The 21,440-nt window shown below is 47.7% G+C and overlaps 1 protein-coding gene across 2 annotated transcripts in view; it reads left to right on the top strand.

Annotated features, from left to right (window-relative positions):
* The window catches only part of Ccnjl (cyclin J like), a 53,114-nt gene that overhangs the window by 19,002 nt on the left and 12,672 nt on the right, over positions 1-21,440 (top strand). For both annotated transcript variants that reach the window (XM_050138727.1, XM_050138726.1), the window contains exon 3: positions 4,566-4,779. In XM_050138727.1, coding sequence (XP_049994684.1) covers positions 4,566-4,779 — 214 coding nt within the window. The remainder of the gene's footprint in view (positions 1-4,565; positions 4,780-21,440) is intronic.

The following is a 21,440-nucleotide window of genomic DNA, read 5'->3' as shown; positions in this document are numbered from 1 at the left end:
GCCCTCAAGGACTGCGAACTTCTGGAGTAGCCACATAAACCCACCAAACACTGTAGACCAAAACCATGCAACACTGGCAGGCCGTTTCTTTCATGTAAGCTGGGAATAAGATATCTTCATGATTTCAAAATTAGAATGTTGATCTGCTCATGGTGGCTCACGCATGTAATCCCAGAAGCTAGCAGGCCAAGGGGGAGTTTGAAGTCAAACTGGGTCAATTTAGCGAGTTTAGACCAGCTTGCAACAACATTACAAGAGACTGCCTCAAATACATAAATAAAATAGATAAATAAACAAACAAATAAATAAAGCCAACCATAGTGACTCAGACCTGTAATTCCTGCACCTGGGAGGTGGAGATAGTGGAAGTTCAAGGTCATTCTGGCCTGCACAGTGAATTTGAAGCCATCTTGGGCTATCTGAGACCTTGTCTCAAAAACCAAACAAGCCATATCCTGGGTAACACAGAGCCATCGGAAGTATGAACTTAAAGCAACTGCCAGTGCCTGCCCTGGGTCTGCACAAGAAAGGAACCTGCCATCGTTCAGGCGTGACGTAGGAGAGGTTCCGAGAGCCTCGTTCCTTCCTCCTGAATTTGCTACTGTTGCTAAAATCCCTTTCCAGGGAAGAAGTTGGTCTAGTCCTTCACTTGAGGTTTCAACTATCAGGCACTGCTTGGCCAGAGTTCACCCTGGGGGAACCAATGGATTCGTCTTCCTTATAGAGTATAGGGGTTGCTTAAAGGGGTACTAGTGCTCGTCACCCCTTCTCCCCTAAAAGGCCACATCTGGAAAGCCTTGACCCAGCAAGGGTGAGAGTTTCCTATAACTTGGTACACGGAACCTCCTTCACTGAGTCTCCCCCAGGTCTATATACACTCTATCCCCTCCCAGAAGCCGTGTGCAGTGAAGGCAGAGTTATACGTAAGAGTGGTAGAGAATGGCTAGATAATCGGGTGACACTCTTGTGACCATAAGTGGGTCTAAACAGTCAGCAAGCCCAGCTGGGGTAATCCTTGTGCAAGAGGGCACAGCTGAATGCCCCAAGATGGTAGGTGCTTGGCTTGGAGAACAATTATGATGACGACCGATGCGCTGAAGGAGGAAAAGTCATTCATTACCCTCAGTAGTGAGCCCACGGGTGACCCCACACGTTCCCATGGATAGTTCCAATCTAATGCTCCCACGGATGGCACTGGTTAAACTAAGTGCCACACACATGCACAGAGACACATGTGGAATACAGCAATACACATCAAAATGTCAGAATGAAACCCATTATTTTGGCCTCTGGCTCTCTTGCTAGTTCAGCAAAGCCGTGGGATTAAGGGACTTTTTAAACCTAGGTTTCTTCACGTGGGAACTAAGAGACAGAAAGGAATTTATCCAGGCTCTGTGCATCTTCTGTGTGCAAAGCTTAGGGCTGCAGAGATAGCTGATCCTAACCTCTTGTCCTTTGAAGACAAAGCAGAAGAGAAGACATGCTTGGGAGATGTGAACCCAAGTTTTAGCCAGACTGGCCTTCCTCCCTTTGGGGAATATGACTGTTACGCATCTGCAACTTTTCTTCGTGGCACGGCCATGTTCTCATTTCTCAAAGGTCTGTATCAAGGGCTGGGATTGCTGGCTCCTACGGTGACTGAGTGCAATAGGAGGATTTGTCACGTTGCTTCCTACAGTAGCTGCCCTTTTTGACTTCCCTATTACCTGTATACAAATATTCTGATTTGCCCGTATCCTCGCCAACACTTTTTATTTTTAACTTGTATGTTTTTTGGTCAGGCATTTTGTTTTGTTTGTTTGTTTTCTGTTCCTTTTTAAAGTGACACCCATCCCCAGGGAATGTGAAGTACCATTTCCCCATGGGTTGGTTTGTGTTTCCCTAGTGGCTAGTCACGTGCAACATCTTTTCATTTGCTTCCTAGCCATGTTTTAATCTTCTTTAGAGAAATGCCTTCTCCATACGTTGCCTATCTTGCTTTACTTTTTTAAGATTTGTTTTTATTTTGTTTCTATGTATATATGTGTACATGTGCAGGTGCCTGCAGAGGCCAGAAGAAGGTGTCAGGTTCCCTGGAGCTGAATTTGCCCAGGTGGCCGTGGGCTGTAGGCTGAAATCAAACTCAGTTTCTCTGGGAAAATAGCAAGCCTGCCCTCTTAATTGCTTAGCCATCTCTCCGGCGTGAAAGTTTAATTTTAAAATTTCCCTTATATTTCTTTCTGCTGCTTCAGCTTTTGGAATCATATTTAAGGAACCATTGCTTTTGTATAAAGCATATATGCATTTACCTCTGTTTTCCTTTAAGAGTTTTTTTTAGTTTCAAGTCTGCATTTAGGTTTGAATCTGCATTGCTGAAGCTATATTCCCTGGGGCCTAAAATAATGCCTAGTATGCAGAAGGTTTGTGGTACTTACTGAGGGAAATGAATGAGTTCATATCGCTAGTGGATGAATGAACAGACACGTTTTTCTAGTCTTAATGTGCAGCTGATTGAGTAAAGGGTTAGAGGGGCATGGTGCTGGTGCAGTAGTGGGGCCCTTGCCCAGCCTGGGCTTGGCTCTGGGTTTGATCCTCAACACCATTTGAGAGGTGTAGTGACATAGAACAAGGATACCAATTTGCTTAACGTTACTAATAAGCACTTATAATTCCTTGTCTGCCAATTTCCTTCCCGTTTTTCCTTCAGTTTTTGTTTCTCCTTTGTTTCCCTATTTGACACAATGTCACTAAGACTTGTATGTGTGTGTGTGTGTGTGTGTGTGAGAGAGAGAGAGAGAGAGAGAGAGAGAGAGAGAGAGAGAGAGAGAGACTCTACATTCAGCCACACATAAGAACTAAACTTGCCCAGAATGTCTACCACAGGTCCAGGGACCAATGGGGACTGTTTGGGTTGTGAGCAAGGCAGTCTTGGTGGCTTCAGGATGGTGATGTTCCAGACCCAATGAGACACATTATGGACAGCCCAGCAGCATATGCCAGCATCCAGCCTCCAGCATTCCTATGCCTGCAGCCTTTGTGGGTATATAGGCGGATGTATGACCTCTGCCTCATCCTCTCATGGGCCTGCCCATTCTCTTCTTCCTCCACTTTGCTCTCCTGATACCGGAGTTTCCGCCAGGAAAATAGTGCTAAGGGCCAAGAGCATGGAGATGCTTCCTCAACAAATATATCTAACCTACCTTGACTAAAAGGCAAATATCTTAGGTATATGGGGAAAATTATTGTAAAAATATTTTTTGGACCAAGGTGTGGTGGTGCACAGCTGTAATACCAGCACTTGGGAAGCTGAGGCAGGAGGATGACTATTTCCAGAACAGACTGGGCTACATAGTCCTTTTTTGGGAGGTGGGGGCGAAAGTAGGGAGTTAAAGAGATGGCTCAGCAGTTAAAAGCACTGCCTGCTCTTTCAGAGGACCCAGGTTCAGTTCCCAGCAGCTCACTTCTAGTCCAGAAAATCTGATGCCCTCTTCTGGCCTTCTAGAGCACCAGGAATGCACACACACACACACACACACACACACACACACACACTTCACATATATACATATAGGCAAATACTTATACAATACAATAAAAATAATTTTAAAAAAAGATTTGATGGTTTCCATCTGAAATCCCAGCAACTGGAAAGCTAAGCCAGCTGGATTTACTTGACTGCAAGACAGGCCATGACTGCATAGTGAGCTCTAGCCATAGAGAGAGACTTTGTCTCAAAACTAAAAACATTCTTGGTCTAATATTTCTTTCCCTGGTTTTCCTTGTGTTCAGCAGATAAAATCGGAAAACATGGCAGTGTAGAATTACAAAGTAGATGCTACCTTGCGAGAGGAGAATGTTGGTGTTCAGAACCTGCAGTGAGAAACTGACAGTGGAGACAGAAGGCAAAATATCCACCATGAGTGGTCACGGTGGACAGGACTTGCTAGTCATCGAACTATTCTTTCAAATCTATTTGTTTGTTTCCTGAGTCATGTCCTTGTTGTGTTCCCTTGGCTGTCTAGAACTCACTGTGTAGACCAGGCTGGCCTCGAACTTTCAGCCGTCCCCTGCCTCTGCCTCTTGGCTACAGGAATTACAGTCGTGTCTAACAACACCTTTTAGTTTAGTCTTGGTTTTGTTTTTTCCCAAATGGGGGAAAGCAGTCATTCACAGCCCTAGGCATGGAGGGAATTACCAGAGAACCCTGTGTGCTAGACACCCGGCATAGCTTCTCATTAAACCCCAGCTCCTGAAGAAACAAAGGAAGAGAGTGACTCAGCTGTTCTGAAGAACTGGAATTTGGATGTGGGTCACTACCTCCAGGCCACCATTCTTTTGTTGCTGTAAGGACCTGAACAGCACATTCCTTGGGGAAATGCCTGATTTCTCTGTCATCGCGATGGTCCTACGGGCCTGTGCTTTGGGAGGGTGGATGGGAATTGGTCTAGGGTTTCTAGAACACAAGCACCATCACTTGAGATTTAAAACGAGTAGGAGTGTAGAGGGGATCGCTGCCCACCCCTGCCAGTCCACGGGCAGGCTTTGGGTCACAAGTCCTTCACCTTTTTCTGTTTGCCTTCCTCCAGGAACTGAAGCTGCCTACCTTCCGTGCCCACTCCCCGCTCCTGAAGAGCCGTCGCTTCTTTGTAGACATTCTGACCCTGCTGAGCAGACACTGCCATCTCTGCCCCTCAGCCCGGCACCTGGCCATCTACCTGCTGGACCACTTCATGGACCAGTACAACGTCACCACCTCCAAGCAGCTGTATACTGTGGCCGTCTCCTGCCTCCTGCTGGCGAGTAAGTAGAAACACTTCCTTCGGTGGCCAGCTGAGTTGCTGCTTATTTCTACAAGCTTTCCATGGCTTTTGTGTCCATCATTTGATGGCTGTGAACTGTTTTATATTCTTTGTGACTATACCATACCAGTGAAACTAATAAGTATAGGTGGGGTTTTCTCCCACCAGCCGGCGCCCAAATAACCATACAGAGACTTATTAATTATAAATGCTCAGCCGATAGCTTATGCGTATTACTAATCAGCTCTTACAACTTAACCCATATTTCTTATCTATGTTCTACCATGTGGTGGTATCATTTTTCAGCACAGCTTGTTCATCTCTTGCTTCCTCTGTGTCTGACTGGTGACTTCGCCCCTCTCCTCCCCAGCTTCCCCCTTCTTCTCTCAGTCTGGCTCTCCCACCTAACCTCTTTCTACCTAGCTATTGGCCAGTTGGCTTTTTATTAGACCAGTAAAACATCGCACAGTGTACAAAAGAATTATTCCCCAGCAAATACGGACATTCACAGTGTGATTTTTAATGAATCTACACAGTGACTTTAGAAGACAGACAGTCTTGGTACCTGATGTTATCAAGGCTCAGAGAAGCTTCAAAACTTGTTTGGGGTTGCCCAGCTAGTATATAACAAACAGTATTTGAGACCGTAGCTGCTTGGTGCCTGTGCCCTTGACCTCATGTCTCCTGCTTCTTTCCACGAGGACTTTGAATGGGCCCTCGCATTCACTATTTTTAGAGGGGTCTAAAGATGGAACTGCTTGTTTTGGACCAAAGTTGGATCCACGGTGTAGTCACCAGGCCTGAGCACATTCCTTGTGCAGTCTATACCTTCCAAAGAAGCCTCACTGAAAACAGCAGATCTCCGGCCATCTGTCCTTCTTGGTGAGGATCACTGCAGCTTAGAGAAGCTCCTGATCACACCGGTCTCCTATGTCACCTTGCCACCTAAAACTGCTCTGTGATAGACCAAGAGCTTCAGTATAATGGCCAGACCTTAGGTTCTTTCCCCTCTGGATCCGTGTCTTTCTCCTCATCACTCCCTGGATGGCAGTCACCTTGGGGACCCCTGTCCCATCACAGACCTCTGCCTTCGTTGCTTCTTGCTGCATCTGTGAACTTGGGCCACCCGCCCCTATTGGAAACCTCTCCCACCTTTCTCCGCAGCCGAGGTTGCAGATATATAGAGACACAGGATCGTGTACTTGGAATTAACACGTACTAGGGATGGAGAGATGGCCCAAGTGGGTAAAGTGCTTGCTATCAGTTTGAGTCTTCAGTACCCACATAAATGCCAGGCGAATGCGGCAACCCGCCTATAATCCCGGCACTCGGGAGGTTGAGATGGTGTCTGCAAGGCAAACTGACTGGTTAGACTATCTGTGGGTTCAAGTGAGAGATCCTGTCTCAGTAGTTAAGGTGGAGAACAATCTAGAAGACATCTAATGTCAACCTCTAGCCTTCATGACATATTGTCACATATGTGCCTATCCACGCACAAACACTACATACAGAGAGTTCCAGGGAGGGAAAAGAGCTTGGCACATCATAAGTCCTCATAAGAGCATTTGTGGAAACAGCAAAAGGAGCGAAACTTAGGCATCCCTCGGGAACTGGGATTCTTCTTCTCTGTACTGTCCTTAGTGTTAGGGAGTAGAATGTGTAATCTCGGTCTCAAGCTAGCCAGCTGCCATGAAGGACATTTCCTTGGCATCTAATATCAATATTTTTACCCTTGACTTAAATCAGGTTTTATGTTCTCCTCCATGCTGTGTTACTACCCTAGGTTATTGAATATTTCCTATTGTTAGGAGGGTGGCACCCACAAGCTGCTGTGGTTTTCTCTGTTCTTGGCACACTGCTCTAAGCCCCATGCTCACCGTCACTCTGTTAAACACACATGCACGCACTCACGCGTGAACACACACACAGCAGTTTTGGAATTTTATTTATTTGTTTGATTGGTTGGTTGACTGGTTGGCTAGATGGTTGGTTGATTTTTTTTTTTTTTTTTTTGAGACAGGATCTTGCTTTGTAACTCTAGTGAATCTGGAAGTCCCTGTAGAGATCAGGCTGCCCTCAAACATTGTGACCCTCCACAGCATCAGAATGACAGGCATACGCCACCCTGCCTGGCAGAAGAGTGAATTTCAAGTTTCCCAAACCCTGTCTTATTGTCACCTAGGACAATATTGTAAGGTTGTCTCCAATCTGGACCAGCTAGAATTTGCAAGTTATCAGTGGGAGCTAATTTTGCTCAGAGCCCGGCCTTTTGTAATCATCTTATCACCTCAGGAAGAGATGCAGAGGCCGGTGAGCCATCTCCATCAGAGATGGGCAGAGCAGGCATCGTGTTGCAGACACATCATGGCCTTTGGCCTGCTGCTTCTGTGATCTGTGGACTGCAGCGAGGCCTACCGGGGGCAGGAGACTTAGATTTCCTTGGGGCTGTGGAGTTCTCCCCCAGCATCTGTCTGGGGAGCTGGGATGGAAGGCTCACACTGGAGTCTCCATTGTGCTGTTGTCTCCGTGGTGGAGGAAGAGGGCCTTCCAGATGGAGAGGCAGACGCCCCCACCCACATGTTGATGGGCCTCAGCCAGCCTGGGGAGGCAGAAACGGAGTTCTCAGAACACCTGCCATATGTTCCAGGGCTCAAGGAAAGAAAAGTTCCTGTGACAGCCTGAAATCCTATTCGCCCCTTCTCCCTTTCCTGGGCTCACTGTCGGCCGCAGGGTAGGTGGGGTCGGTCACCTTGTCTGGTCTGGGGAAACTTGGAGTTCTACTGGTTCGGTATCAGATTACTGAGATAAGGAAACCTGGCATCGCTGTTCCCACCTGTGAATCTAAAGGGCTTTTGCTTTTTTAAAAAGATTTATTTTTACTTTGTGTGTGTGTGTGTGTGTGTGTGTGTGTGTGTGTGTGTTTATCTGAACGGGAATACGGGTGTCCATGGAGGCTGGAGGCTTGGATCTCCTCATCTAATGTGGGTGATGGGAACCTAACTGCCCCAGGTTCTCAGGTTTTATGTGTAGGTATATCCATATTTGTTTGTGTGCATGTGCGTGTGCACATGAGTGCACCTGCATGTGGAGGCCAGAGGTCGACTTCAGGTGTCCTCTTTGGTTGCTCTGTAGTTTGTTTGTTTGTTTGTTTGTTTGTTTATTTTTCGAAACAGGGTTTCTCTGTGGTTTTGGAGCCTGTCCTGGAACTAGCTTAGCTCTTGTAGACCAGGCTGGTCTCGAACTTACAGAGATCCTCCTGCCTCTGCCTCCCGAGTGCTGGGATTAAAGGCGTGCGCCACTACCGCCCGGCTTGTAGTTTATTTTTTGAGATAGAGTCTCTCACCAAACCAGGAGCTTGCCAATTTGACTAGGCTAGCTGGCCAGCAAGCCCCAAGGATCCTCCTGTCTCCAGCCCCACAGCACTGGAATTATAGGCACACACAGCCTCATGCAGCATTGTGCAGGGGTGCAGGGGATCTAACCTTAGTACTCTTAACTGGCTGAGTCATCCCCCCAACTCCAAATTCTGAGGTTTATAACACTGTTTCCAAATAAGGGCTTTTGCATAGATGGAACTTCTCTTTCTGCCTTGGGTCCCACAGCTCTCATAAACCAAGCAGAACCTTAGGTAATCAGGTAGCCAACATGGCAAAGAGGCCCCTTAGTCTCTATGACTAAGTTAATTGTGTCTCCTGCCTCCACACAGGATAGACACAGAAGTATCATACAGCACTGGGGTAGAGTTTGACAGTGGAGAACTTACCCAGCATAGGCAAAGCCCTGGGCTCCACCCTCAAACAAAAAATCAAAACAAAACAGTAAACTTCATGGGGAGGCACATCTTTAGTCCCAGCACTGGGGAGGTGGAGGCAGGGGCAGGCAGATCTCTGTGAGTTCAAGGCCAGCTTGATCTACAGAGTAAGTTCTAAGTCAGCCGGGGCTGCACAGTGAGACCCTATCTCAATAACAAGAACAAAACAGTAAACGTACTATTTAATAGAGCCACCCTCTTTTTTATCTTTCACCTTACCCATCTTCTGTCCCTGAACTGTTCTTTTTTGGTGTTTTTGTTACTTAATTAAAAGGATTATACGACAACATGGAAACTTACAGACTTCAGGTGAGTTGCTTCAGGACGTCCTATGACAGGATGGCCGGTCCTGGTCTCTTCATTTCTGTCCTGGTTTCTTTCCATAGGCCCACCTCAGAGTCCATCCAACAAGCATGTATGGTCATGATGTCATATGCCTGTGATTTTAGGTTCAGAGAGGCAGTGTAACTTACCCCAAAGTCACACAGCTTGTTTTTTGAGTTGTCTTATAATGTTGTGTAAATACAGCAGTTTAACCATTTTAAAGAGTACAATTCGATGTCATTTAATAGATCCACGCCATCTAGTGTGCAGCTGTCACTCTGTCTCACTCTAGAACATTCTTTATCACTTTAAAAGTAATTCCAGCTGGGCGATGGTGATGCATACTTTTAATCCCAACACTCGGGAGGAGGAGGCAGAAGGATTTCTGTGAGTTAGAGGCCAGCCTGGTGTACAAAGTGAGTTCCAGAACAGGCAAGGATACAGAAAAACCCTATCTTGAAAAACTAGGAAAAAAAGAAAGGATGGAAAGAAGGAAGGAAGGAAAGGAAGGAAGAAGGAGAAAAAGAAAAGAAATTCTGGAGGGTTAGGTAGATTCAAGACTGGCCTAAGTTCAAGACCAGCCCGGGTAACTTAGTGAAACCCTGTCTCAAAAAAATAAAAACAAAAAAGAGGGCCATGGATATAGCTCAGTGACGAAGCACTTGTTCTGAGAGACAGGCACTTCCCGTTCCTTTCCACCCCAGCCTTGGCAACCACTCGGTTGCCTTCTAGCTGTCTGGTTTGCGTATTCTGGCTTCTCATGTAGGAAGGCTTATACAGTGCGTGAGCAGTGGTTTCCCTGTGTCCGTGATACGGTGCGTATCAGATCTTCCACCGACTCACGTCCATCGTGGATGACGTGGTCTGTTTACCCAGTCCTCTGCTCACGGATCGCTGTGTAGTTTTCATGTTTGTGTTCTGCTCTGAGCATTCAGGCACGGGTCTCAGTTAAACCCCTTTTCCAGATCATGTGTTAAGTCTGAGTTGAGACCCTGTAGTCACCTGGAGCTGGTTTGAAAAACTAGACAGAGCTGGATGGTGGTAGCTCAGCCATTAATCGTGGCACGTGGGAAGCAGAGGCAGGCAGATCTCTGAGTTCAAAACCAACCTGGTCTGCAGAGGGAGTTCCAGGATATCCAAGGCTGTAGAGTGAAACCCTGTCTCGAAAAGCCAAAAAAAGAAAAAAAAAAAAAAGTAACAAAGCTGTTGAATCCTTAGCCCTGGACAGGAACCAGAGAGAGCGACCCAGGAGAGAAAATCAGAGGGACCAGAATGGCCTTTTTGTCAAAATCCCACGGCCTTAGATGTTAGGCCTAAAGGTGCAAAAAAAACCATGAAAGCTGTTTTTATCATTTAAAAAAATAATTTTTGAAGATCTACAGGCCTGGTGCGATGGCTCTGTGGGTAAATGTGCCTGCAGCTTGAGCCCAGCAACCTGAGTTCGTGAACCTCAGACACTAATGTACATAATGTACTCCACTAAGTTGTCCTGTGTGACCTTTACAGGTGTACCATGGCTTGCATACTTACACATACGCATTGTGAACACACATGTGTACCCATATGCAATATTTTTTTAATATTTTTTAATTATATATACAAAATGTACTTTCCAAATTGGTTTGTATTCTTTCTGACCTAGGTGAGCTTGGTGTGTCTTTATAATTGGTGGGGAGAGGGAAACTACTCTCATTTCCTAGCAGGAAGACAGCCATAGTTTATCATGCCATCGTAAACCCCCAGTGAATGCAGCGAGTGCCATGCCAGGGCCCGTCTCTCCATTCTTTCCCCTCCTTCATCTCAACCCCACGGGCTTTGTCTCCACAGACTTCTGTTGCCTTCCATGGCTGCTTCCAGCCCTCCACACCCTCCTTGGGAAAACAGTGCTCACTGCTGAGTGGTTGCCTGTGTGCTGGAAGCCTATCCGGCCCCTGGCTGACCGCCTCAGGTCTGGAAAGACGTGGAAGGTGGGGGTAGTGGGATGATGGTCCTTCTGCCTCTTAGGGTCATGTTCTGACGGCGCGCNGGGTAGTGGGATGATGGTCCTTCTGCCTCTTAGGGTCATGTTCTGACGGCGCGCATGTGTGTGTGTGTGTGTGTGTGAGAGAGAGAGAGAGAGGGGGGGGAGGGAGGGAGGGAGGGAGGGAGGGGCAGACGGACGGACGGACAGACAGATAGACAGAGATTCCCATTCTATACTGTGCCTGTGGAGGTCAGAGGACAATTCAGAGAAGGATCAGTTTTCTCCTTTCATCCTGATTCCTGGGGATTAAACTCAGGTCTTCGGGCTTGGCAGCAAATACTTTTACCCTCTGGCCATTTCCTCAGCCCCCAGCCTTAGTTTTTAGGTGAGGCTGAGTTCTTTCATGGCCTTCAAGTCAGCCCCTAAACCTCCCCGGAAGAGTGGGAGGTAGCCATGTGATCTCTGTCAGGACAGCGCATCCCTGTCTGGATGGGGTCCTTTCTTAGGTGGGGTCCCTTAGTCCAGAGTGAGCCTGTCGCTTGTTTGTAGCTCACCTGTACAGGGGCTCCTCAGTATAGGTCTTTAAAATTTAGAAATCCTTTATCAGTTAGAAATGAGATCCAAAGAATAAAATAAAATCACTTTCCACCATTCTAGACAGGAAGGAAACCTCTGGAAGGCTTCTGTGTCAAACTGATCGGTATATTTTTGTGGAAATGTGCTATGTCTATGCTGTTATACAGTCAGCTAGCTGCTCCCCATGATTCAATGATTCTGCACTTAAGGCTCATGGATTTGTCTAACTGCACCCTCTCGCCCCTCCACCTCTGGTGCTGGGGAATTGCACACAAGGCCTTGTGTGTGCTAGAGAAACACTTTTCGCCGGAGGTTCATTCCCAGTCCTTCAAAAACCACTGCTGCTGCTTTTATCCTTGCCTGTGGGCAGAGCAGTGAAGTTGCTGATTGCCCTTTCTGTGTTTTCCCAGCCGAGGTGGAAAGGGGAGGAGCTCTGCCTTTGTCTCATCTCTCCCGTGGTAAACAAGCCTTCTCCTGTGTTCCGGTTGAGGCTGTGTTTCCTCACAGTTTTATTGGTGGCCCTACTACTTCAGGTGCCCCCCATACCTCTTCCTGCAAGGCTATTGTCCTGTTTTCTGTGCTCAGGAAAACTGTGTTCTGCCTTTCTGAGAAGGTGCCTGTCTTTCCTGGTTAGGTGTTCATTGTGCTTCTTGTCCTGAGTTCGGTGTTGATGAATCATCAATACACCATGTTTAACGGGAATAAACCCTTCAAAGTTATGTACGCTATGTATTGACCGACTGGTGACGTGTGGCTGTCAGAGGCTCCTGGGGACCTCACCCCATTTCTTCCCCCTAAAGGCAGTGGTTCGGTGTTCAAGGTGACTTTAAAGCCTATGACCATCACAAGGAACAAAACCGAGCAGGATAAATACATGTAACTGGGGCCTGAGAGATGGCTCAGCGGGGAAAAGCACTTTGTAAAAAGCCCATGACCTGAGTTTGGATCCCAGAACCCACATAAGGGTGGAAGGGAGGAACTGATGTCACATGTCACAGCTGTCTTCTGCCCTCCACACGTGCATGTGGCACTTGTGCCCCCACATAATATCAGATAGATAGATGATAGATAGATAGATAGATAGATAGATAGATAGATAGATAGATGATAGATAGATAGGCAGGCACACAAAAAGAGAGAGAGAGATAGATTAGATAGACAGGCAGACAAATAAGTAGATAGATAATACCTGAATGGGTCCTTACACAAAGTACTTTCTTCAGTTTGTCAGAGATGATCTTTGCTCTTTGTTGTCTACAGTTCCCTATTTTATGAGCGGCATTTATTTAATGATATCTGCACTGGTGGAACTTCAGTTTGGCATCCACTTTTCCCCCTGCTGTGACAGCCAGATAGCCACTGTCTTGTTCCCTGCCTCACCGCATCCTTACCTGAGTCTGCAAGAGGAAGTCCGGTCCCACAAGTAGACTGTTTTTGCCATAGGGCAAAAGAGGGGCTGGAGACATAGCCTCACGGGACAGTGTTTGCCTACTGTGTGTGAGGCCCCGGGTTCAATCTCCAGCACCACCACCGACACACACACACACACAACACACACACACACACACACACGTATGTACGTTTAGGATATTGCCAGAGGGTACTAAAGTGGTGGCTCAGCTGTTAAGAGCACTTGCTGCTCTTGCAGAGGAACTTAGGTTTGGCTCCTAGAATTGTGACATGGCCGGTCACAATTTCTATAACTCTAGTTCTATAACTCTAGTTGCAGGGGATCTGATGCCATATTCTGGCACTGTACATAAATGGTATCCTTACATGCATGGAGGCAAACACTCATACTCATAAAATAAAAAGCCTTAAAAAAATCTATTGGCAGCTGCATGGTAGTACACACCTTTAGTCCTGGCACTCAGGGGGCCGAGGCAGGTGGATCTCTGAGTTCAAAGCCAGCCTGGTCTACAGCGTTCCAGGATATCCAAAGCCACACGGGAAAACTCTACTCTCCCAAAACCAATGTATATATACGTGAGTGCGTGCGTGCGTGCGTGCGTGCGTGTGTGTGTGTGTGTGTGTGTGTGTGTGTGTGTAAGAACTAGGTCTAGGTGATCTTGTTCATTCTTTTGAGGAATTGTTTTCCCCTGTTGAACAGACTAGCTTAGAATTTGTTATATAGCCCAGGCTGACTTCAGACTCTCCACCCCCTGCTTCCTCCTCCCAAATGCTAGGGTCATAAGCATGTACCACTCCCATCCATAAAAGTCTCCACCTAAGCAATAAATTGTCAAAACTGACTGGTGTGCCTGCCTGTCCCTGGCTCTCTCCAGGGTGCTCTGGTGGCTGGCCCTCTGTGGGAGAGAGCATAGCCATTTTGCACATGATCCTTGTCCTGTCTGTGATGTTCAGAGAAGGAATAGAAGGGTGCTGGTTGCTTTGGATGCACCTTAAAGCCAAAATCAATAGTCCTGTCTCTTCAGGTAGAAGCCAGGGAAGGCTGGTGCCCGCCAGGCTCCTGCACAAGGGTCTCAGGAGACTATGGGGAAAGCCTGGCTTTCTCCCAGGAAGTCACCATCACACTATCCGGGTGTCCCTCCCGCCGGCGCACCCCGCCCCTGCTTTGATCTGTTACCTCTGCCAGAACTGCAGTGGAGTGGGAGGGGGCTACCCTTCGGAGATCTTGCTGAAGATTTCAGAAACTTGAAAGTGGTCTTAATCCCTTGTGGTAAGCAAGGGAAGAACTCACCCGAGGGAGGCTGAGTGCAACAGCTTCCCCCGCCCCCACCCCGGAGCTAAGAATGTTTGAGACGTCTCCGAGGCTGTCATTGCAGGCATCAGAAGCAAAGGGGGGGATTTTTCCAGGTGATCTTTTTCAAGGGTTCTGGCAAGGTGTGAGAGTTCTTACTAGAGTCAAACCCAAGTCCTCAAGGAAAACAGACCCCAGAAATACAGGGAATGATTTGCTATTTCCTCATAGCTCGTGGAAAAACGACCAGGAACACCCCCATTTCCTTTGTCTTGTTGTGGGGGTCATTTGTGGAAGGCTCGGCATTTTAGAGATTGGGTTACAGGGGGGTCTTCTATTTTTCCCTTCCCCAGGGCCACCCAGAGCTGCTACAAGGATTGGTGGCTCCGCTTCTCAGCAGTGGCGTTTTGTGGTGGCCAGATAACCCAGAAGAGGTGGCCTCTCTGCTGAGAGCTGTGCCGAGGGGATCCCAGCACCGGCTCAAACATGATAGCAGGGGGCATGGTGCTTTTTCTATTTGCCGGTCTCATCTCTGCCGGCTGGCAGGCTTGGAGCTATGTCAGGGGAGGGATTTTATTTGAGAGCTGCTTGTCAGACAGATGACTGGACCAGAAGCTCTTAAAATTGTACAAAATGCCTTAGCAGGTTAGAGCCCAGACTTGTTTGTTCCAGAACTGGGGTTCTGAGAATCTGTAGTGCGTCCCCCCCCCCCGCTCCCCTCAAAAGTTTTAGATTTCAACTGATTGAATATTCGTTGTTGAGAAGCCCCCACCCCACACAGGTGTTAGACTGCCCCTACCCCGTTCTATTATGGACGATGTAGACTCTAGAGAGGTGATACGGACTAGAAGTGATGTTCACAGTATCCCTGGATGAAGACTGCTCACCCTGTACCTGAGTACCTGCTTGGCAGGTACACTGAGCCCCTATCTTCAAGTTGCTCATCATTGGGAAAATGCTCCTCAAGATGCAGGCTTAGGCCTGCATTACCAACAGATCTTGGGATGTGCTCTAAGAGCGAGCCCTTCTAAGAGAACAATGTGTCCTTGCCGTAAAGGGAATAAGCAGCATGCATCATGAGCAGGAAGAGTACCAGAACGCTGGAGTCAGGCGCCCCCTCTGTGTGCCGTGCTACCTGAGGACTGGTAGGAGCGAGGTTCAGCTATAAAGTCCCTCTGTGGTGAATATTTGCATCTTTTAAAATATTATTATTATTATATGTGTATGGGTTGGGGTTTTTTTTTTGCCCACTTGTATATCTGTGTACCATGTGTTGCTGTGCTCATGGAGGTTAAAAAAACAGCATCAGGGGGCTAGAGAGATGACTCAGTGGTTAAAAGAACTTGCTCTTGTAGAGGTTTGACTCTCAGCACCCACATGGCGCCTCGCAGCCATCTGTATACATGCAGACAAAACACCCATTAAATAAATGAATGAATGAATGAATGAATAAAAAGTCTTTTGAAAAATTGTCTTAAAGAAGGCATCAGATCTCTTAGAGTTACAGAAAGCCACCGTGTCGGTGCTGAGAATTGAACCAGGTTCTCTAGGGGCATCCAGTACTCTTAACTGCTGAGGCATCTCTCTAGCACCAAATATTGGCATCTTGACCACATTGTGCCCCTTATTAACGCCAAGACTACCTTATGTCCATCACTAAACCACTCCCTCCCCTGAACCCCCATTCTCCCACTTCCTGCTGACTGCCCAGGAGGCCTTGTCTGTTACACCCCGTGCTCCCCAGGAAAACCATGTGGAAAGTTTTCTAGATCAGAGCCTGCCTTAGCTTTCTGGGACGCTCAGGTTCGTGGAGTACCAGGTTTCATTAAGCCTCAAGGGTGAGCCTTGGCCACAGCAGCTTCCCTTTCGCCAGTACCAATCACCACCTAGCTAACGTGGTTGGTTGTTTTCGTCAGTGTTAAAAAGCATTTCATACTCAAGGGAAATGTGCTGGCCTGGTGGTGAGATTAGAACTCACTGCTGCGTTTGTTCTGTCGGCATAGAGTCTTAAGATTGACTTGGGGAAGCGTGCATTGCCTTGCCCCTTTCCCGTCTTAATTTTAATTACAAGCATTTTGATGTCTAGACAGGAAAAGTCTCCTCTTTGTCACCAGCATGGTGGGGTTTCTGGGGCTCTTCTAGGAAAATCTGACGTCTCCTGACTTGTGGGCACTTGTCAGAGCAGGTTCCGTGCCAGAATATTCCCGGCCTCCGCAGTCTCACATTCTGGATCCTTCTATGGCAGTTTTATTCTGCCACTTCTGGAGTCTGCCATCCCTTCAGCGGGGCCTTGTCTTCCGAGGAGTTAAAGATGTTTTTCCTCTGTGGGAGAGTGAACTTTGTCTCGTGTGGAAATTTAGAAGGCAAGAAAATAAAATAGAAATGTCTGAGAGCTCCACTGTATTGTCCCCATCATCAGAATGTGGGGGCGGAGGGGAAATCTGCCATGAGAAAGGGAATTGCTAGTGTTTATTGAGATTTATGTGCTATGCAAAGTTTTTCTTCTCTTAAATACACTTTTACTCATTTAATTCCCAAAACAAGCCCTAAGGAGATAAGTGTTATTTCCCTACCTAACAGAGGTGGAAACCAAGGCTCAAGTAATAGGTAACTTGTATAAAAAAGGACACACCTAGGAAGACAGGTTAGTAGGAAGGGGGACCGGGTGAATGACTTGGAATGGCTTGGTGGGTCTTGTCTCACAACAGCAGCATTTGCCTTTAACCCGATGACCTCTGTGTTTGGCAGTACCAAAAATACCCAGGTCAGCAGACAGGTTGTGCAAGCTCCCAAATCCTCTGCTTTCTAAGCTACAGACCCACGCTGACTGGAGGGTTGCCTCAGCCCTCAGGTCTCTCCCCTGTGTCAGGAAGTGACTCCCTCATAACCTCAAGCAGTGGCCATGGTTGCCCCTCTTCTTCCTTCTTTCTGCTCCCAGCAGATGGGGGAACAAAGGATCTAGGACCTCTGGTATCTGCACCTTCGACCCTACATCTAAAAAGGTTTGCTGTCTGCCAGCAGAGGCCTCCTCAGACCCAGTCCAGAGGCAGAGCCCACAAGTGGGGATGGACAGTAACTACTCAGCAGTCACTAAAAGAGCCTCATTCATGCTGGGACTCTGTTCTTCTGCACAAAGCACTTACCCCACCCGGTGCCAGCCGTGCACGTGACAAGTGGCTCCTGCCCCACAATCCTCGATTCCAGCCAGTGGAATTATTTGGGTCACTTATAAAGTGGGACACAACGGAACCAGGGATTGGCTGGGGCTACCCTGTGACATCATCGTTACTGTGTCTGCATCCTGAGGCAGCGACGTCCCTGCAGGGAGAAGGGAAGCCTGTGCGTGACCCAGCTGGCTTGATGCCACCACAAACCCTGAGAGGCATTTCCACCATTTCCTCTTGAAGAAAACAGCCACTCATAGCCTCGCCATAGGCTCTTCCCCAAACTGGACTCGGACGGATTCAGGCCTTCGGAATTGGGCTCATTCTCATTCCTCCACCCATCCGTCCGTAGGTCCATTCATGCGTTATTTATCCAGCTTGCTGTGTACACACACTGGAGACAGCCACTGACAAAGTGGCTTTGCTTTTATGAGAGATGCGGGGAAAGGAAGGGAGTTTTCTCTTTCTCCCTAAGGGAGGCGGCAGCCCAGAGAGACAGGGGTCCCAAGGTCATCTTCATGTCAGATATATCCAAGGCTCCAAAGCCCAAGGACAGCTGGTAATAAAAGTTTGTTCCTCCAGGAAATCCCTAACTTCAGCATCTTTAGATCAGAGATGTACCCAGCTGCAGCAGGACCATAGTGTTGGGTGCTGCCTGGTCCCCAAACCCTGTGGTTATTACAGCTTCCTTTCTTTCCTAGAGAATAACAAACACTGATGTAAAGGGGGCCTTCTCTTCCCTTGTCCCTGGCTTTCTCTGTCCCTTTTTATCAAGGTCTTTCCAGAAACCTAACTGCCATTGTATCTGTATGAAGGATGGGGCTAGTTCTGGCTACCATAGGATCTAGAAAGGTGCTGTTCTGAAGGCACTAACCCAGAGTGCCACCTTGACTCATTCTGTTATTCCCGTGCCACAAAACAGAAAGCATAGACCCAAGGGATTGGTCCTCAGCCCAGAGTACACGCCAGTAAGTGGCATGGCTGAGCCTCTGACCTCTTACCTCTGCGCTGTTAACACAGTCTCTCCCAAGGACGATGTCCTCGGGCAGTTTCTGGGCTACCATCTGATCAGCTTTTCCTGCCCCATCTGTGTCCTAGTTCCTGGAAAGACACCAGCTGGGCCTCCCTTGGGGGAAGAGTAGGAAGTTCCTCTCCGAACTGCCTAGGTTAACTACAAAAAGCCAAAAAGGTTGGGGTTGATTGTGTGTGTTTTCCAGGTGGGCCAAAGGGTTCATTCATTACAGAAAGTGTCGTGGTAATGAGTCACAGATTTAAATTCTGTTGTCCACAGAAAAAGCTAAATCCTATTGACCATACAGTCTTCCCCAGAAAGCCTCTAGAATTCAATTGCTCATTAGCATACAGGAAATCGAAGATGAAAATATTTGTGGGGCAGCAGCTGGCCTCACACTCACGCCTACAGGAAGCCTGCGTCCACAGGGTTATCCTCGGAAACTGTGGGTTGCTTTGGGAGCATGTATATGAGGATGAGGTCCATGCTTGTGGTATAGACAATTCTAGACGTTGGAACCATTTATGAAAGAGAACCAAAGCTATTTATTGAGTATGGTCCTTAGACCAGAAGCTATGCTCTGGTGTTTTCATGGAGGATGTGCGCCCTGTCCTCCTGGCAGCAAGCAGCCCGACTTCATCCTGCATGGATACAGGAGAGGCAGGTGTGGTGTGGAGGCTGCCTACTGCACAGCAGGCTGGGTGCAGCTGAGAACCACGTGTCCACCTCCCAAAGCTCCCATCTTGGTGGGCAGACTCTCCATCTTTTGCTCTAACCAGCTGGGAGAAATCCCATCTCTGAGGAGACATGGATCTGGGGAAAGAGTCAAACCCAACACTGCCCTCTGTCTCACTTCTACCCTCTGAGTGGAAGGTGCCTAACCTGAGGAAGCTGGGGTTATAGCGTCCACTCTCTGCCCCCAGAACCACTTGTACAGTGGGTTGAAGCAGAAGGTGCCTATTGTTAGAATGATTTCACCCCTTTTCAGAACCTGTAAGGAATACCCTCTGACGTTAACCGCCACGTTAGCAATTCATCTGTGCCCAACTGACAAGACTCTCAAAGTTGCCAGTTGGGTGCAAAAAAAAAATACCTATAATATTCTATAAATAATCCAGCAGCAGCTGCTACCATTAATGGGCACTTCCCCTGTGCCAGGAGTTCCTTTGTCTGTTATGTTCCCTAGAATAGCCCTCGAACCCTCTCCCCTACCCTGTGAGGCGTCCATCAGCTCAATTGCTGAGATTCACACAATGATACCTGGAATGTGGCTAGAGACGTGAGACTCAGGGGACAGTGTCCTCTAGGATCTTCTCTCTGGTCACTGGTTCCAGTAAATAAAGCTGACTGAGTTGTTCCCGTTCTGGTGACCACATCGCTTTCCTCTGAGGACGGTAGAATCTGAGAAGAAAAAAAGATTGATACCTCAAAGATATCTTGAGAGCCTGACCAGCTTGGGCTGCCACTCCTAGGACCTTGGCCACACCCTCCCTGGCAAAGGCTGCAACCTGGCAACCCGAGTCCTCTGCAAGAGCAACAACTGCTCTGTCCATGTGACATCCATGCTACTTGGCATGTTTCACATTCACCTGGAAAGACGTCAGGATCCATTCTGGCACGAGGCCAAGTCAGGATGATAATAGGGCAGGTTTTTGTCCCTCTGATCCAGCTCCCCTATCACCCTCATTAACACCATGCTGGACGGGGGGCAACCAGCTGCTACTCTTCTGCCAGGTGGCCACAGAGTCCCAACTCCTGATTCAGTTATGGTTCTTGTTCTCAGATGAGGGGCGAGCTGTTTTTAAAAGAAAAGTATTCCTGATGCCAAGTGGTTCTGGTTTCAGAATCGTTGCCTTTGCGGAAAGGACTGTCAGCTGTTGCTGTTTTGAAACCCAGTTCTTTTTAGCCGAGAAACTTTGGCCCACTCTGAGCCTAGGCTCAGAACTGAGATGGGGAGCAGGTACCAGATGGGCAGTGAGTCCAGCATCCTGCCAACCACAGGAGAATGCTAGGACTTAACGAGGGGCAGCCTCAGCAGTTAATAAAGGACTGTGTGTGCCACACCTTTAATCCCAGTACTCGGGAGGCAGAGGCAGGTGGATCTCTGAGTTTGAGGCCAGTCCAAGCTACAAAGTGAGTTCCAGGATAGCCAAGGCAGTTTTACAGAGAAGCCCTGTCTTGAAAAACTTGGAGAGAAAGAGAGAGAATGAACAGACTGTATGGAACCTGAAGTTTCTTAGAACCTCATTCTATGTGTTTTTGTTTAGGATTTTTTTAGAGGGCTAGAGAGATAGCTCCTTTTGCACAGGACATGGTTTCATTTCCCAGCACCTACATGGTGACTCATAACCACCCATAACTCCTAATCCAAGGGGTTCAGTGCCCTCTTCTGACCTCTGAGGACACCAGCACACATATGGTGCACGTACATACATACCTGCAAACAAAGCATTCCTATGTGTAAAATAAAATAAAACTTAGAAATGTTTTCTTTTAGAGCCAAGGTAGATAGATATCCTGACTATAAGAGCTGAGTACTGCCTTCGCAGGGGTTGTTACAACATGTTTTCTTCTTCTTGTTTTCTTTTTTTTTTTAACTTTTGTTCCTATATCATAAATTTTCCAGAGTAGAGAGGTTTGCAAGGTGCAGGGTTCAGGAGAAGTGGGGCGGTGATGGCTACGGCCCTGTTGTCAAGTGTGTGATGTCACTGAACTGTGCATTTTAAAGCGGTAAATTTCCTGCTATGTGGTTTTGTGTTTGCAACCACAGTCTTTTTTTTTTCTCCCCTTCTAAAAGGGAAGGTTGGGGCTGGGGGGATGACTCAGTGCTTTCAGATTTCCACACTGTGTGGAGTCAAAGCAAGGTTCTGTGGCACATGGCTACGATCCCGGCACTATGGGGCTGGAGGGGTAGAGACCAGAGGATCCTTGGAGTCTGCTGGCCAGCCACTCAGGCTTAATGAGCAAGTTCCAGGTTCGAAGTAGATGCCTGGTATCTATCTGAGCCTCTACACCCGCCCGTGTGTGTAACCAGTCTTTTCTGTCCCTCCAGCCACCTCTGAAATAATGTCACAGAGACTTATTAATTATGAATGCTCGGCCCTAGCTTAG

Source organism: Alexandromys fortis, unplaced genomic scaffold, assembly GCF_014885135.2.
Source record: "Alexandromys fortis isolate MF-2015 unplaced genomic scaffold, M_Fortis_MF-2015_v1.1 scaffold_11, whole genome shotgun sequence".
NCBI classification, from domain to species: Eukaryota; Metazoa; Chordata; class Mammalia; order Rodentia; family Cricetidae; genus Alexandromys; species Alexandromys fortis.
This window is presented reverse-complemented; position numbering and strand designations above follow the sequence as displayed.